This window comes from Heliconius melpomene, chromosome 2 (assembly GCF_056956725.1).
Source record: "Heliconius melpomene rosina isolate 202511_hmr_F chromosome 2, ASM5695672v1, whole genome shotgun sequence".
Taxonomy (NCBI): Eukaryota; Metazoa; Arthropoda; class Insecta; order Lepidoptera; family Nymphalidae; genus Heliconius; species Heliconius melpomene.
This window is the reverse complement of record NC_140390.1, coordinates 9,402,293-9,421,346: the sequence shown is the minus strand read 5'-3', so window position 1 is coordinate 9,421,346 and position 19,054 is coordinate 9,402,293. Positions and strand designations below refer to the sequence as shown.

At 32.6% G+C, this 19,054-nt stretch overlaps 1 protein-coding gene across 1 annotated transcript; it reads left to right on the top strand.

Annotated features, from left to right (window-relative positions):
- Window positions 1-1,478: 1,478 nt before the first annotated feature.
- On the top strand, window positions 1,479-15,163 carry LOC146540806 (phenoloxidase subunit 1-like). The gene is made up of 14 exons (XM_085198479.1): window positions 1,479-1,611; window positions 2,211-2,321; window positions 2,569-2,758; window positions 3,501-3,603; window positions 3,723-3,843; window positions 4,462-4,667; window positions 5,130-5,258; window positions 5,698-5,821; window positions 5,954-6,118; window positions 9,841-9,969; window positions 12,504-12,694; window positions 13,069-13,214; window positions 13,628-13,863; window positions 14,201-15,163. The coding sequence occupies exons 2-14, from the start codon at window positions 2,220-2,222 to the stop codon at window positions 14,405-14,407; spliced, it is 2,049 nt and encodes a 682-aa protein (XP_085054605.1). The 5' UTR covers window positions 1,479-1,611; window positions 2,211-2,219; the 3' UTR covers window positions 14,408-15,163.
- Window positions 15,164-19,054: the final 3,891 nt, after the last annotated feature.

Genomic DNA, 19,054 nt, shown 5'->3' with positions numbered 1-19,054 from the left:
CTGTCTATTCTGCTATATGCGGGAAAAGGCGTAAAGTTAAAAAAAATAGCTTTCATTTCGAACAAAACGAGTACTTATTTATAAAAACATAGTTTATTATGACCCAAGAGAAGCCAGACCTTCGTTATGTTATAAAATCTGAAAGTTTTTCTGCGCATAGCAGGCCAGGCCCCCCCACTATTACGTTTATGTATATATTTTATTTTATTTATTTACAAGGCAAGCCAACGTAATATAAAATAAGACCTATAAATGAAGTAAAATACAAAGATATTTTTTTTTACATTATAGGCTAACTCAACAGGATAATAAAAAACTAAAAGTAATCTTAATCTACCTTGCTAATATACCAAACTACAGCTGAGGACTGTATCTTGCCCTCTACTATGGTGGGTGGTTAAGACTTCAAAACCTTTAGGAGTGGGTCCTAGATAGAAGAGAGATTCGGACCGTCTTCTCTATTGAAATTAAGATATTAATGTATTGCAATAGCTTTGCAGAACTTTCTAGGAATATATCTGTTTTCCCTGTCACATCCACACCTGATTTTAATACATGTCGATCCTTGACATCGGATATGCCGACGCTTCTGCTCTCAGCCAGAATCTAGTTTGTATTCGCCTATACATTGTAAAGAAATCTAGCTTTAAAAATGAATGCATCCTTGAATTATATGAGTCTCTAAATCATTTGAAATTGAGAACAATCAGTCGGCCATGAATAATGGAAATAAGCAACCAAGTAAATATTACCCTTGTGGTATAATAGAAAGTAAACGTAAAAATGGTGGATGATTTTTGATAGCGAAGTTCCAACTTAGGGAACAAGCATTAACGCAATATTAACCTTTCATATTCGATGCTCGGCACCAAGAGCTTTTAGAACACTGTGGTATGAAACTTTATTTGTCCTGATAATTTTTCTCCTAATAAGTATCCTACATATAGAAGAGGGAACCTACTATTAAGACGTTCCTTACTTTCTACCAAATTTTCGACGCATTGCGTGAATTGTTGTTTGTTAGTGTCGTTTTGGTATTTGTTTTGAGCGAAGAAATGAAGATATTAATTAATACCAAATATCTCCGGGGGAAATCGAACCCACAGCCGTCGCGTTTACAGTCATACACTTGATTCCCGCAATATTTTTATCTCGAAAACCGTAATATTTCAGATCTTCAGCTATATGGAGTAAAAAAAAGTAAAAAATAGAAATGACCTCTATCACCAGTATCAGTTTGACTTTTGATCTACCAATTATTCTGTATAATTTATTATTATTAAGAAATTAATGCCTAAAATTATGAGAAATTTCCATCAGATCATTTTACTGGTGGATATCACCAATGCACTAGTTATCAATGCCTGACCAAGTATCCTCTCCTGATAACGCCAAAGACCACAACTTCCTTTTTGCACACGATCCATGGTGTGTGAAAACTCGCACAGTACGACAAATACCTATGTATATATAGAGGTTTGTAAAAGTTCAGGATACAGTCAGCCGTGGTTCCCGCGGCTTACCGGAAAACTTAAAATTTTGTTTTATATTTTTATATAATAAATAATCTTTCAATTAATATTGTGTATATTTTTTTTGTTGTGAAGAAAGGTGAGTTTTTTAATTATTTTTCTAAATCAAGATAAGATATCAAGTTGCAAGTAAAAGGAACCTAGTGTCCTACAGAATACGTCGTGTTCTACTTTTCTTATTTTAGAAAATATTGAGTGTTTTTTAAACAAATCGTAACCCCAAGAGGAGATTGAACCCATGACACATACAACCTATCTATCACATACCATCAACTAGTGAGAAAGGATGTTAGAACGATTATATATTTTTATTTTAGCTTTTATTGTTATTGACCTTTTAAATTATTTGGGTTGTATTATTATGTATATACTGATAGATATATTTTTATAACGTATTTTGTAGTTTTACGCTGTATCCCTTATATAACAAGCAGAGGGCACCCGGGAACCTAGTATTAATACACTCCGTCCCTACTTAGACACTTCCGTTAAGCACAACTTCTTGCTATTGTAGTCGCACGCTTGGCCTCATAATTTTTTTTGTTTTTCTTCTGCTTAGTTTTTATTGTTACGTTTACATTTGTTACGTAAACTGTCAAGATATTTTTGATTTAATATATAAAGAATTTAAAAAAAAAATGTTTTCTATGATATTATCTTTTATCACATTGTTTCCAGTAAAGCAGCATGTCTAACAAGAAGAATCTGTTATTGTTCTTCGACAGACCGACAGAGCCATGTTTCATGCCAAAAGATGGCTCCGTCTTCCAATTACCCGAAAATTACTTTGTAAGCATTACCTTTATAGATTTGTTTTTTTTTACCATTTCATAGAAGTATAAAAAGTTCTTTACTCTTTGTTAATATTATTGTTTGCAACATATTCATTTTATTGTAATTGATAGTTCAATAAAAAAGTGGAGCCAGAAAAAATCTCTTAACTATTTACCATTTCAGGTTAATAAAAGAAAATAAACATTAAAATATACATGAATTGTTCTACACAGGATATTGCATTCCTCTTTTATTATTTCAGCCGGAAAAATACAAGGAATCAAGCAATGTCCTCTCAAGTCGTTTCGGCGAGGGTGTTAGACCCATACCTGTAAGGAACATTGCGTTGCCAGACCTGTCTCTGCCCATGGAAATGCCTTATAACGACCAGTTCTCATTGTTTATGCCTAAACATAGGAAAATGGCTGGGAACCTTATCGATGTGTTTTTAGGTAATGTCGACTAGTTGGATTTTATCGATATTAATGTATGTTAGTTATTATTAATGGGAAAATCTGATTTTGGTTATAGCAAATTATTAGAATATTAAACTATATATGTATATTTATTAATAAATACTAATTTAAATATATAATTTTTAATGAATAATCTAGTTCAATTTAGCAAATACAAATTGGTCTACAGTTATTATTTACCAATTTGAATTATAATTTAACTATCGCTTGATTTCAAACATATTCATAGTCATCAGTGGCGTAGCTAGGGTATTTGCTGCCCGGTGCGGCTTGGGGGACTTGATGCCCCTTTCCTGTTGATGAGTTCTAAAAAAAAAAACAAAGTGATCGTCGACGATGAGTTCTAAAAAAAAAACAAAGTGATCGTCGACTTTGATGCCCCTTTCCTTTTGATGCCTGGTACGGCTTAGAGGACTTGATGCCCTTTAAAATGGTATAAGGTCTAAAAAAACAAAGAAAAAACACACTGATCGTCGCCTTTGATGCCCTTTTCCTTTTGATGCCCGGTGCGACCGCCGACCGCGAAAGGAAAAATTTTAAGCATTTTTTGGATGACATTTATGGAATTTTGTGTAGATAATTATATTTTTTAAATAATTGATTTTTAGGGTGTAAATATAATATTAAATTATTTATAAAATAACTAAAGTAAATGTGTATACACTGTTTAGAAATAAAAAAAAATCTACAGTAAGTGCAATAATTTGTTTTTATAAAGGTATGCGTGATGTCGATGATCTCCTGTCCCTCTGTTCGTACTGTCAGCTGAGAATCAATCCTTACATGTTTAACTACTGCCTTTCTGTGGCGTTATTACACAGGTAAATCAACAAAATTTAATTTAATAGATAAAAGCAATTAATAAATAAATACATCAAGTACCAGCGAGGTCATTGTGGCACATCAGCACATCTAATTGCAAAAAAAAATGTTATTCCAGAGACGACACGAAAGGTCTAGACATCCCGACCTTCGTTGAGACCTTCCCCGACAAGTTCGTAGACCCGAAGGTGTTCAGGAAGGCGCGTGAAGTATCTAGCGTTGAAAAACCGGGAGACAGGGTGAGTTGGGGAAAATGGTGCTATTTTGTGCTTAATAACTTATTTTGAGGTATAATTGTATTATTTTTGCATCGTTATATTGCTTTGATTTGATAACGTGTTAATGCTGTACATAAAATAATGCAATGTTCATCAATGTCTTATTATGACGTTATCATGTCAAATTATTTGGTATCGGCGCTGCTATAGGCCAGCGAAACGTAGGTATTACAGAAGAATGAAAGAAATACTAGCGAGGATGTCATGGTGAGAATGAAGAAGAACGAGCTTAGCTGGTTTGGGTCCTTCGAACGCATGAGTGATGAAAGAATGGCAAAAAAGATTTATGATGGAAAGGTGAGCGGTAAGAGAGATAGGGGAAGACCTCGGTTGACCTTCGAAAACACAGTATCAAAGATACAGGAGGAAGGAAGGTCATGTAAAAAGCATGAGGACCCCTCGAAGGGCACGTATGAGAAGATTGATGACAGTGGACGAGGCGAAAGAAGTATGTAGAGACCATAGCGATTGGCGCTCCGTTTTCTCTGACTACCCCGATCCCCTATCGACAGGGAGAAGTTAAGTTAAGTTTAGAAAATACATACTAAACTCCATATTATTACGTCTATTCATTTCCAGTTACCAATACTTCTTCCTCAAAACTACACTGCATCAGATCTAGAGCCAGAACAGCGTGTAGCCTACTTCCGTGAGGATATCGGCGTTAATCTCCACCACTGGCACTGGCATCTCGTGTACCCCTTCGACTCGGCGGACCGCGCCATTGTGGACAAAGACAGGCGCGGCGAGCTGTTTTATTATATGCACCAGCAAATTATTGCTAGGTAATATATTAATATAAAATTATTTTAAAACTAACATTACTCTCCTTCTTTTTTACCATATATGATTATAGTTTTACCAAAAAGGCACATATATATATATATATATAAATGACGTATAAATTTGTACATTTCCTAAGACAAGGCGCGGCGCTGAGTTTCGCGTCACTCAACACGCAATGTCTGGAAAATCGTACAGCGCGTGAGGACACAGGGTCTTAACACTAAGTTTCCTCGGCCTATCCTGCTATATGAGGGATACAGCGTGAAGCTAAACAAAATCATGAGAATGATAAACGTACAACAGTTTCCACATAGCTCGAGACTTTGGCCGGTTCCCAAGATGCGCGGGTTCCAGTCCCGGTACTTTCATAGTATTAGGCGCTTTTAACTATATTCCTTTCTTTAGTGTGTTCGGTGTTACAGTTATCAAAAAAAGCTAATTTTAAACCTTGTGTATTGCAGATACAGCACAGAAAGACTGTGTAACAAGCTCGGTCGGGTCAATCGTTACAATGATTTCCGTCAACCCATCACTGAAGGGTATTTTCCTAAATTGGATTCTCAAGTCGCAAGTCGAGCTTGGCCGCCAAGGTAAGATATTTTTTTGATCTCTGAGTCTCTGAATCTGCAAAATCTAAATTTCCATCAAGCAACTCAACACAACAACTTATATGAGGAGAAAAAGTCTATTGACTAGCAAACCGACAAAACTGTACAAGCAGAATATAGCAGTATTAGCAAAAGAATAATGAATGGTATCTGAAGGATAGAAAAGTCAATGGACTTGAAAAACACGTCACAAAAAAAGGAGAAACTAAGAAGGCACTTATGGTTCTACGAGAGACGAAACTATGGATACTTAACTTGAACAGCAATTGCAATAACACCAATAATAATTCATTTCGTCGCTCAGATATCTTCCGCCACCACGTCACGTCTCAAAAATCCAGCGGTGGATGGAGTAGGTTCTCTCTGCCTACCCTGTAGCTTGAAAGTAATTAAGTTATTTTTTTTTTAAATTCTCTTATAGATTTGCATTTTCCGAAATCCGCGACTTGGACCGTCCCGTGGAACAAATACGCAGCGACGTCAGTGAACTCGAAGCATGGCGGGATCGTTTCATCAAGGCTATCAATGATATGGCTATTATTTTGGTAATTTATACTTATTTTATTTCTTTTTCATTGAGACATTTAATGTGGAACTTAACGTCGCGTTTTGTCTTGTTACCACAGCGTGGACATGAAAATGACAATAGTATAATAAATATTTTCACTTTTCTCCAGCCCAATGGTCGTACAATGCCGTTAGACGAACAAACAGGCATCGATGTGCTCGGCAATCTGATGGAGTCCTCGATAATAAGTAGAAATCGCGAATACTACGGAGACATGCACAACAGGGGCCATGTGTTCATATCCTACGCCCACGACCCCGATCATAGATTTTTGGTAAGGACATATTTAATATATTTTTCTTATTATACAATTTTAAAGTATATATTTTTCGCTGTTTGTACTTTGTCTATATAATGTAGTTTTAATTTAGACTTAAGCATAACAGTGTCAATAAACATTATATCCCGTCAAAAACATAAATGTAAAATGAAAGCCAAGTTCAGTAATAAAACGTATGCTTTCAGCGATAAAAGAAGTGAGATGTAAATGTATGCCAAGTTCAATGGTCAGTCCTGAAATTAATTTTTAACAATATAAAATATTTTATAACAACTGAAAATGCCCATTCTTCTTACAACTTGGAGACTTTATTTATGTGTAATATCTGACTTGGCTAGTTTTCATAAGAATTTACAATAGAATCTGAGTAGAATAGAATTTGAATACATTCATTTATACCGATGTAAATTAATTTGAAAACTAGCCAAGTCAGATATTACACATAAATAAAGTCTCCAAGTTGTAAGAAGAATTTTCAGTTGTTATAAAATATTTTATATTGTTAAAAATAAATTTCAGGACTGACCATTGAACTTGGCATACATTTACATCTCACTTCTTTTATCGCTGAAAGCATACGTTTTATTACTGAACTTGGCTTTCATTTTACATTTATGTTTTTGACGGGATATCATTACTTTTTGTACAGAAATCATAAGTAGAAAGGTTCATAATGTAATCAAAATCAAAATATTCTTTAGTCAATTTGGCCATTATAAGTACTTTTCCTATAGGAAGCTACTGCGGCAAGAAACTCAATAGTTGCTCTTTTTAAAACATAGTTTAGAGTAAGCGCTTCATAGGACATTTCTCTTCGCCGAATAAACCAAGTAGGACACCATTGTGATAATACACTTCTATCTTAATATTGTACAAATCTACTGCAGCCTTTATCTCGGAAGTAGCTCCGTACGTAGTTAAGCAAAGCATGTCTTCTTTAGAAGAGTAAGGGTTCCCGTTTCGAGCGCTAGTGTAGACACTTAAATCATTCCAGTTACGACATACGTACTCTACTATAGTCTCGCGCAATTTATTACTTTGTTGTATATCAATACGCTCAAACAAAGAATATGCAATAGCATGGAAGAGACAGCTCCCATCGGGAGGCATTGGAACAATTCGGTGTAAGTTCTTGTTTCAACCACAAGCAAATCTATTGAACGACTCATTGTTCAACATGTCTTGGAAAAAATATGAACAATAAGTTTATTAAGTGCTGACGGTACAAATCTGAATTGATATGATCCCAAGGTCGACTTCGTTCTCTGCTGTTTCCACAAGTGTTCCTAAAACCAGTAAAATCATGAAACCCAGGCCAAAAATACCATTAAAATATGAGCGCCTTCATACAATAAAATATATCTAATATAATTTACTATAATAAAAAAATAAAGGTATTTACTTTTTTTATTATAGTCAATAATATTATGTTTTATTACTCTTAAGATGATATTTAATTATATATGAAAATAGATTATATTTATCTATGAATCTCGACTATAGTTATTATTTTGTTGATTAAATGACAGTTGTCAGATTAGAAAGTAATTAATGTATGCTGCGTTTAGAAATTTGATATATTTATTATTATTATTTTCTAATTTTATAATTTTATTGGAATAACTCAATACGCAATGCCTCCAGAGTTCAATGGAAAGTGGAGTTACTGAGTGTCTTAACACTAAGTTCCCTCTGTCTACCCCGCTATGTGTGGGATACACCGTAAAGCGGATTTATTTATTTTTTATTATTTTATTTAAGTAATTTTTAATTTTCTCTTTTTTTTCTTATTTTTTTTATTAACAATTACTTAAATTTTTACTGTTAATAATTACTTTATAATTACTTCTGTTAAGATAGCTGGTAGGCTGACAAGATATCAAAATAAAAATCAAATCAGCTTCACGCTGTATTCCGCACTAAGAAGAGTAGACAGAGAGAACCTAGTGTTAAAACACTCAGTAACTCCACTTTCCATCGGATTCTGTTGGCATTGTGTGTTGAGTAGCGGAAGTCTACACCGCGCCTTGCCTCGACACCAAAACGAAGAAATGGAAATATAAGTTTAAATAAATATTTCATTTCCTCGAGTGGGAATCGAACTCACAACTAGTCAGGTTTTACAGTCACACTTTGTGCCCCTGTGCCACGACTGACCTTACAGATAGTATATTATTATTAAATTTTATATATATTTCTATCAATATAATTATTTTTTATAAGCTTTTATTTATATAAATTTTTTAGTGTATTTTTTTTTCTGTTTTAGGATTCTGTACCTTGAAAGCAATAAAATATAACCCTTATAGGATCTTATATAGGACTTAGTACTTAAATATTGTAATAATAATTTAATATCAAATACGTTAATCGACTATGCAAATTCTCTTAGTATAATAAGTACTAAAATGTTTAAATTATCTATATATATAAAAGGACTTGTCCTCACTGACTGAGGTAAGACGCACGCACAGCCGTAACCGGTGATGGTAGAAACTTAAAATTTGAAGAGATGTTTACTTTTGTAATCTGGACATCCACTAAGAAGGGATTTTGAAAAATTTTAACCTTAAAGGGGTGAAATAGGGGATGAAAGTTTGTATGGAAAAAAAATTAAATCGGCACCGATTTTTATAAAATTGAAATTTAGATTTTTAAAAGCATTTAATTAAATACGTGTTTCATAGTTTTCTAGAATTCACCCCCTAAAGGTGCAAATAAGGGGTTGAAAGTTTGTATGGAAAAATCTTTAAACCGCCACCGATTTTAATAAACTTTTTAAGTTCAGACTCTTAAAAATATTTCATTGAACACATGTTTCATGGGTTATTAGAATTCACCCCTAAATACGCAAGCGAAGCTGCGCGCGTCCGCTAGGAATAAATAATAATGAAGGATGTTAATCCATTTATTATATTTTTATATTTTTACGAGAAGCCCTTGAAGTCCACATGATGACAGGCTTTCTCAGGACATAAATTAGAGTCATTTTCAGCTACAAATGGAGACATATCTTATCTTAAAATATACTTGAAAGCATCATGTTGTTGTAGATGGCTTACGTAAGTAATAGTAAAGTTAGTCTACAAAACAAATAAAATATTTACTAACGTGTGACATAAATAAAAGCAACAATATATAAATAATGCATTGCTCTTATATTATGCCAGGCGCTACACTATAAGTAAATGTGCCTAATTGAATCTATTTATTGAAAAAATTATAAGAAAATATTAAAAAAATACTAGTTTCGGATTTTTCCCTTGATATACACCCAATTACTTAACCGGATGCTAAATTTCACCATTCTAGGTCATCTGGAACTTGGTTAATATTAAGGTCTATAGGTCAGTCACCTCCCTAAAAATTTACGATTTTTGGACGTCATTATCTAAATAACTGTTTGAGCTGTGTTTATGAAATTTTATGCACGTATACAGGTCTAAATATTTGAGCCAAATATGACAGCTTTAGATGGAATAGTTTTTGAGTTACGAATAGGTAAAAAGTGGCTTCAAATGGTTCGTGTAAAATAACACACGGTGCTGCTCGCCAGTTCTGTTCGTAAAAAAACTTGGCTACGCGCTCCGCGCGTTTTAAATATTTACATTTTAGCAACAAGAATAATAATCATATCGAAATATGAATTACACATATTCAAACAATAATCCCTTTTACAATTACAAAATTATTATTTATTTTACCCATTTTTGTAGGAACTATTCGGTGTAATGGGTGATTCTGCGACCGCCATGCGCGACCCGGTGTTCTACCGCTGGCACGCCTATATAGACGATCTGTTTAATTTATATAAAACTAAACTACCACCTTATGGCAGGGATAAGGTAAGTGGTTTTTTTTAATAAAGATATTCTACTAAATATATGAAATGAAGGAAGAAAAATCAGTTTTCAAAATGTTAGTCAAAAGGAATTTCGTCTCTGCATATTGTATTTATTAGCTTTTGTTTAATATCATGGAATTAATTTGGTATTAGTAATTCTTGAATTGAATTGGTATTTATATTTCATTATTACTTAATAGAAATACGCAGACAGTGGCGCAGACTACTGCGCTTATAGTTACTAAAGTATATTTAAAGTTATACATGTTTACGAAGCCATTATCTCTTCTTTAAGAAAATATAATTAGTTTTTATTGAATAAAATTATCTCTACAAATATATCTTTAAATTGTGAGAAGTGATATATTTTAACATTATCGTTTATATAATTGGATGTTCCACAGTTGCCGCCGCTGAGAATACTTTAGTATTGTGCCTTTACTACAACTATTCCAGAATTAGACAAAAAAAAATAGAAACAAAATGCAACGAGCGATGGATAACGGCTCAGCAAAAAAAGTACGTTTTGAAAATCAAAACTCGACATGGTTGGATGGTGAATTTAAAATTCACTTGAATATACGTGGTAATTCTGCTACACCATAGCAAGTAACTAACCTGAGTACTTGTGGGAAACGTGGCAGGCCCTCAGAACCGCAGAAAAAGTGTCCCGAAGGCACGAAACTAGGCTAGGATTTGTGCACAATTCTTATGTCCAAGGCTTGCGATCCATAGGTGAAAATGATGAAGCTCCTATAGTAAATATTGTAAGAAATAGACCTAAAGAAGATAAAAGAGATATACTACAAAAAACTTAAGAAACCCGAATGATTTTTTTTACACAGCTTTGAATATTTACATTGAAACAGACTTATCAAAATTTCAATATACGTACTTACAAAAATGTCTAGCTAACAAAAACTTGACAGTGTTTCCCTCTTATAAATATTTGAGTGCGTATATTTATTTATATTTTCCTTTTTCTATCTATCAATAGCTTATGTTTGGTCTCTATCACTTTGACATTTTTTTTAAAAGCGTTGGGGTTTGGCGGCAACAACGGTCTCAGTTTTCTGACAAGTTTCTTTAGCCAATTCTATGGAAATTCGTCTATGGTATCTTCCTAAAAACTATTAGCATTTTGCTATAGCATAGAATTACTATGTTTATCAAAACGTCTCAATAGCACAAGGTAAACTATAAATAAATTAGCATTAGAAATTTCTTTATTTTCTTCACCTAATACCTGCTTGTATGCACTTTGGCCAGATGAGCCATCACAGCCCCATTGACAGTAAAGCTTAAAATACCTAAAACCATTCGTAGATACTTACTCTATCTGTAATATTCGAGTCACACTAAGCTTACTTTAGCTTTAGTCTATTGGTAACTGTTATACTTGATGGGTAACACGCTTTTTTAATACGCACTCAAATATTTATAAGAGCGAAACACTGTCAAGTTTATGTTAGCTAGACGTTTTTGTAAGTACGTATATTGAAATTTTGATAAGTCTGTTTCAATGTAAATATTCAAAGCTGTGTAAAAAAAATCATTCGGGTTTCTTAAGTTTTTTTGTAGTATATCTCTTTTATCTTCTTTAGGTCTATTTCTTACAATATTTACTATAGAAGCTTCATCATTTTCACCTATGGATCCCAAGCCTTGGACATAAGAATTGTGCACAAATCCTAGCCTAGTTTCGTGCCTTCGGGACACTTTTTATGCGGTTCTGAGGGCCTGCCACGTTTCCCACAAGTACTCAGGTTAGTTACTTGCTATGGTGTAGCAGAATTACCACGTGCATTCAAGTGAATTTTAAATTCACCATCCAACCATGTCGAGTTTTGATTTTCAAAACGTACTTTTTTCGCTGAGCCGTTATCCATCGCTCGTTGCATTTTGTTACTAAATTTCTTTGTCTAATTCTGGAATAGTTGTAGTATAGGCACAATACTAAAGTATTCTCAGCGGCGGCAACTGTGGAAACTCCAATTATATAAACGATAATGTTAAAATATATCACTTCTCACAATTTAAAGATATATTTGTAAACATAATTTTATTCAATAAAACCTAATTATATTTTCTTAAATAAGAGATAATGGGCTTCACAAAAATGTATAACTTTAAATATAGTTACTACATAAACTCATGAAGAAACTAATGCTTAAATATCGCCATATGCAGTACCTAAGTAAACTTAGGGAAATATCGAAGTGTATTGTTTTAGGGTCAGGAACACGCGACAGTTGTGGGTTCAATTTCCACTCGGAGGAATGCTATAATATTTTTAGTTTTTCGCTCTGGTATCGAGACAAAAGCGCTGCGTTAAGTTCCGCCACTTAACTCGCAATGCCTCGAATGTTCGACGGAAATTAAGGAACGGAAGTATCTTAATGAGAATGGAATATCTTAACACTAGGTCCCCATGTTCTCTCTGTCTACTCTGATATGTGCTGAAGCTAAAAAAAATACATATGGATCAATATTAATTGAAATAATATAATAAAATAATCTTAATAACATTTTCAGTTGGATTTCCCCGGTATCCGAGTGTCAGCGATCTCTGTCCAAAGTCGAGGACCATTAGGTGGAGGTTCGAATCAGTTACACACTCAGTGGGAGCAGAGTAACGTAGAACTGAGTCGTGGTTTGGACTTCATGCCGCGTGGTAGTGTTAACGCACGTTTTACCCATTTACAGCATGATGAATTTGAATATAAGTAAGGAACAGTATTTTTTTCCCTTATTTTTTTCTCGCTATATGAACGGAATGTCTTAATTGCCAATTGGAATCATACTATTGGATACATAGCAGATAAAACACTGCAAAATTTACTTAAAAAATAAATTGTTAAATTTTACACATAAACATTTCTGCAAAATTACTTTAATAAGAGTAGGTAATATTGAAGGAATTTAGTTTTTAATTTTTAAGAAAATATAATTTAAATAAAATCTCCAGTCTATAAAAAATCTTATCATTCATAACATCCGGAGTGAAAACCCAAAAGCCATTACAACAAAATTTCTTCAACTGAATTATAGAAATATGTTAAAAAATATTATTAATTATTCTCTTCTATAAATTCAACAGTATTGAAGTAAATAACTCAAGTGGAGCAGGAGTCATGGGTACATTCCGTATCTTCATAGCACCAGTTTTGGATGAAAATGGTAAACAGTTATCGTTTGTGGAACAACGTCGTCTTATGATTGAATTGGATAAATTCTCGCAAGCCAGTACGTATGAGTGTAGAATTTAATTTAATGTATGTATCATTTTTGTCCTTTAGTTCAAATATTCGGGATTTGAAAATTGGTGTGTTTTATGTATCATAAACATGTTATTAACTATTTCCTTCAATTGCTACTATTTTTATCACATATAACAAAATGAGCTAAGAGAATTTTTAGTGCTCAGTCACTCTATTTTCCACTTTCTCCCTCGATTTATAACATTGTGTTTCAGAACTCAACAAATAGAAATAATTTAATAATACTTGTTATCCACAATCGGAACTAAACTCACAATATTTGTTTATCATCAGACAATTTCAGAATGGCCTAAAATATCGTAAATATCCTAAAATCCCAAAATATCCTAATAAAAAGTAATCACACACATTATTATTAACCAATTTCTTTTCCTCTAGTTAAAGCTGGCAGTTCCACCATAAAACGCAGCAGCCTATTATCCTCTGTCACTATCCCCTACGAGAGGACATTCCGCAACCAGAACTCAAGACCTGGTGACCCTGGCTCCACAGCAGCAGCGGACTTCGACTTTTGCGGGTGCGGCTGGCCTCATCACATGTTGATACCTAAGGGAACTCCAGAAGGTTACCCCATGGTGCTGTTCTGTATGGTGACCAATTGGAATGACGATAGGGTAAATACAATGTAGTGTGTTTATCTAACAATATAGTCAATATAGTAAGTCAATATAGTAGTAGTTACTTCAAATAGTTCACAGGTTAAGAAATGGTAAATGCCCAAACTCAATGGGATTCAAATACAAATTTTACCAAACAATATACGCACCCACAACCCTTTTAAACACTAATATAATATATTGATTTATACTAATAATGCTTACCTGTACTGCCATTTATTTTTGATCATGCCAGTCTGACTGATCCAATAGATAAAGACCGATTTAACGCGTCAGGGCCTTTTTAATTTGAGTTTTATTATATGAACTTAAATATATTTACAAACCCTTCTAGGTAGTACAAGACCTAGTGGGTACTTGCAACGATGCATCCTCCTACTGCGGTATAAGAGACAGGAAGTATCCAGACCGACGCCCCATGGGATTCCCCTTCGACAGACCAGCCTCTGCCACAAGTTTAGGAGATTTCCTGACAGCTAATATGGCAGTAACGGAATGTAACGTCAAATTTACAGACGCCGTACGACAACACCAACAGTAAGTTTACGAATAGAAATTAAATGGAGTGGAAATGGGTTACTTTTATTGTGTTTGAAATTTGAAAAAAATATTTAACATTTTTTTAAATGTAAAATTTATGTGTTCGTAATTTGAAAGATTTCGGTAGTAATATAGTTATTTAATATATTATTTTTGAAATAAAGAAAATCAAACTTTTAGGCTGTAGTTAAGAAAAATTATTATATTTTTTTGTATTCCATAAATTATCTTGTTGTGAAAAAATATAAATTGAAAAAGTAACCCTGTTGAAACTTTCATTTTTATCTAAAGCACACCAGTAACGACGCAAATTTCTATGCTACTAACTAATGACCGGGAACGTGAACCCGCGACCCAATATTGCGGCTGCGCGGAGCACTACACCGCAGCGGATATTGACTCTCTCATTAGAAAACCGTATTATTATATTAAATGTAATCATAAAAATCATATATTTTGAAAGAAAACAATGTTTGTAAATATTTTGAAACGATTGAAATATATTTGCTCTACGTATATGTATGTACTCTATATGTGAGATTATAATTCAACATTTTTATTAAATTTGATATTTTAAATTAATTGTAATTTTTTAAATTGTTGTTACTGGTGTACGAGTTGGCTTTGAAAATGGACTTCGATATTTAGTTCTAATTAGTTTTAGTCGGGTCACTTGTTATATAGTATTAGATATTAGTTGTGTACATTTGTAAATACTGTGTAATTCATAAGACTGAATAAATTAGCCTTTCACCAATACTGACTATTATTTATAATTGTAACACCTTCACCTACACCTTTACATAATAGACTGGGATCCGACCGTTGAATCCTGCATAAACGAGTTTTCTTAATTAAACCTATATTAATGAATAATACATGATTAGTAGAACAGATTACACCTGGGTTGCCTGGAAGAATCCTGCCGCAATCACCTTTAATTACATTTTTTCGTAACTCGTTTTTGGAGAAAATTGCACCTATACGTTTTTTATATGAATCGCACATAATTTGAAAGATAATCGCATAAGGAATTGGAAAATTAAGGGTTGCCAGCTCTCAGTCTGCCGCAAGTCTAGGGTTGCCTGGTTTAAACATGTCACTAAATGTTAATAATTTGCACTCATGTGTTTTTTTAATGAATTATATATCAAATTAAAGCTTATTTTTTTCTGAACACTATAAAACAGGGTTGCCTGGAAAATTCCTGCCGCAAACAGGGGTTGCCAGCGTTTGAAATATTTTATTCCGGTTCCGTTTGACTATGAGAATAGACGATGAAATGCGCGGTCTGCCTTATGTTTTAAAGTAAAATATTATATAATAGAAGGTCAATCTTAAAATCAATGTTTATTCTAATTGTTCACCTGTTAAATGATGATTTTAATGATATTAAGTACACGCAGAAAACTATTTAAAGATCATAGGGCAGAAGAAATCATCCTTATTTTTCAAGTAAAATAATGAATCTATAATATTGAGTCTTTGCAAAATCTATTTTCTAAATACTAATATTTATTTATTAATTTAAATAACCCTTTTAAAACAACTAAATTATCTAATTAAGTAAATGTTTACAAATATCGAACTACTATAAGGTATTAATTACAACATGTTTCCTTAATATAATGAGAGGTGACAATTATTGCGGATATTTTTTTATTAATTAAGAAAATATGGAAAATTACATTTCAATAAACAATCTCTCTCTCTCTTCGCTCTCTGCTCGTTTGATTTGACAACGCCGTCCGTATCCGTAGAAAGAACTATGGCGCCCATCTTTTTGGTACGAATATTTACGTTTTTGCAAAGTAAATGAAAACTATTCAACTAATAAAAACTATTAAAAAATATAGATAAAAAAATGTCGCTAGCAAGAACTTGTCCGTCTATGCTGATAGTTTTTAAGGCATTTAGGTCTGAAAGAATTGTTCTTATAATTATAATAAAGCGTAATCACTCACTCACGTCCCTAACTTAGTGTAATCAAAACTAAGGCAATTCCCACGGCCACAATTGTCACATTTTATTAAACTATATAATATTAAACATTAAAGTATACTTACGTTTTGCATTAGAAAATAATTAAAAAATACTTCTTTATATTTTTGTTTTTAAACAATGAACTTTTTGTAACACTGTAAATGATAACCGTGCATTGTGTCACTATTTAAAAAAATGTCACTGTATTTAAAATTCATTTTTTGGCGAAACAATAACATAATTTTACACTTTTGGAAAGATTCCTTGTTAAATTCTATCACATTTTCACATCTTCATTTTTGTCAAGTAAAAACGTCGTTACTCCAAAACGAAAGGTAAGTAACTAAGTAATATGCTCAAAAACAACTCATTTGGCCATCTGCACTTTTATTGCATTTAGAAACAATACATCTTCGAAAATAATTTTATTGCATTTGGTTTGCTTTGTATCGCGCCGCAAAATGTTTATCTATAGTAAAAAATAGCCAACTAATTGATATTTGCCGACTCTTGGTCATAAACCGTAAATAGTGTTTATTAGTCGGCATTACTGTCGGATTTTCTTCGAATTTATTATGCTAACTTAGTTTTGTTTATTATAATTCTATTATATATATTTCTTTCCTATGCAAATTATTAAAAATTGCGTGAGAAAAAATTAAATCAAATCAAATCAAACAAGTAGAGGACGAAGAGAGAGAGAGAGAGAGTTCATTGAAATGTATTTTTCAATATAATTAATAAAAAAAATATCCGCAATAATGGTCACCCTTCATTATATTAAGGGAACATGATGTATATGTATGTATATTAATAGTTTATAGAAGATCGATATTTGTAAACATTTACTTAATTAGATAATTTAGTTGTTTTAAAAGGGTTATTTAAATTAATAAATAAATATTAGTATTTAGAAAATAGATTTTGCAAAGACTCAATATTATAGATTCATTATTTTACTTGAAAAATAAGGATGATTTCTTCTGCCCTATGATCTTTAAATAGTTTTCTGCGTGTACTTAATATCATTAAAATCATCATTTAACAGGTGAACAATTAGAATAAACATTGATTTTAAGATTGACCTTCTATTATATAATATTTTACTTTAAAACATAAGGCAGACCGCGCATTTCATCGTCTATTCTCATAGTCAAACGGAACCGGAATAAAATATTTCAAACGCTGGCAACCCCTGTTTGCGGCAGGAATTTTCCAGGCAACCCTGTTTTATAGTGTTCAGAAAAAAATAAGCTTTAATTTGATATATAATTCATTAAAAAAACACATGAGTGCAAATTATTAACATTTAGTGACATGTTTAAACCAGGCAACCCTAGACTTGCGGCAGACTGAGAGCTGGCAACCCTTAATTTTCCAATTCCTTATGCGATTATCTTTCAAATTATGTGCGATTCATATAAAAAACGTATAGGTGCAATTTTCTCCAAAAACGAGTTACGAAAAAATGTAATTAAAGGTGATTGCGGCAGGATTCTTCCAGGCAACCCAGGTGTAATCTGTTCTACTAATCATGTATTATTCATTAATATAGGTTTAATTAAGAAAACTCGTATATGCAGGATTCAACGGCCGGATCTCAGGGTATAACTCCACCTAATGTTTTCTTGTCATTGATAAATTGGTCTTATAAGAAAAATAAATATAAAAAAAAGGTGGAAAGTTCGCCCCTTGAGCCCCTGCGCCACGAAGTCCTCTATTTTTTGTATAACATTACCACATATTAAGAAGAAGAGCAAAAAAACAGAGAAACACTTCTTCATTTAACGCAAAACAGTAGCGTGACTCTATTAATAACTTAATTAATTGTAATTCTCCTTTTTTTCAACAAAGTATCGCATGAGGTCAGACATTTAGTTAAAATTCATCTCAAATACAATTATTGACACGTAGGTGCTGTAATTATTCAAAACTTTATATAAGGCTCGTATGTTCTAGTTGGGCGTATATTATGTTTTGTTTTTACTACACTTGTTGGAGATTGTAATCATGAAGATTGTAGTTTTGGTAAGTATTAATATAAATATTTCGTTTTTTTATTGTGATATTTTGAGTGTCTGACTATACATGCGGTGGTTGTAGATTCTATTCTTACTTGATGATATTTTATACATTCAGTTGCCGATAGTTACGTAAACAAATCAGTGAGACTACATATATTTTATTAATGTACTAATAAAAAAATTAAGTCTAGATTCAACAAGTACTTATCAATTATATAGATATTTGTACTGGATGGGAATTGAATCTACTACCTTTTGATTAATTTCCAAAGTTACTAATTTTATTTAATACATTGAATGTACAAAAAATGCATGAATATGACGTTGTCATACTTATTATGTCTATAAATTTAACCTTAGTTAAATATTTCACAGGTTGTTTTCTCATTTATCCTTGTGGTTAAAACACAAGATGCTTTGGAAATGAGCCCCGAACTTCCACTTTTCGGCGACGAATTTGCAGCAACCAACCTCTACGACACTATCTTCTCAAAATATTTCGATGGAAAACCACAGAGTAACAGGCAAAATGATAGAAAAGTCCCAAAAAATAGAAATTCAGGCCACCAGGGCCAATCGTATAAAGTTAAAGAACCCTTTAAGGTTGAGAAAATTCCTGAGTATGTAGAATATAAAGAAAA

Excerpts from the sequence above, each read along its gene's own strand:
- LOC146540806 (XM_085198479.1), top strand. The coding sequence starts at position 2,220 with ATGTCTAACAAGAAGAATCTGTTATTGTTCTTCGACAGACCGACAGAG. Across the intron at positions 9,970-12,503 it reads CACCTTATGGCAGGGATAAG|TTGGATTTCCCCGGTATCCG; the intron begins GTAAGTGGTTTT and ends TAACATTTTCAG. Across the intron at positions 13,864-14,200 it reads CCAATTGGAATGACGATAGG|GTAGTACAAGACCTAGTGGG; the intron begins GTAAATACAATG and ends AAACCCTTCTAG.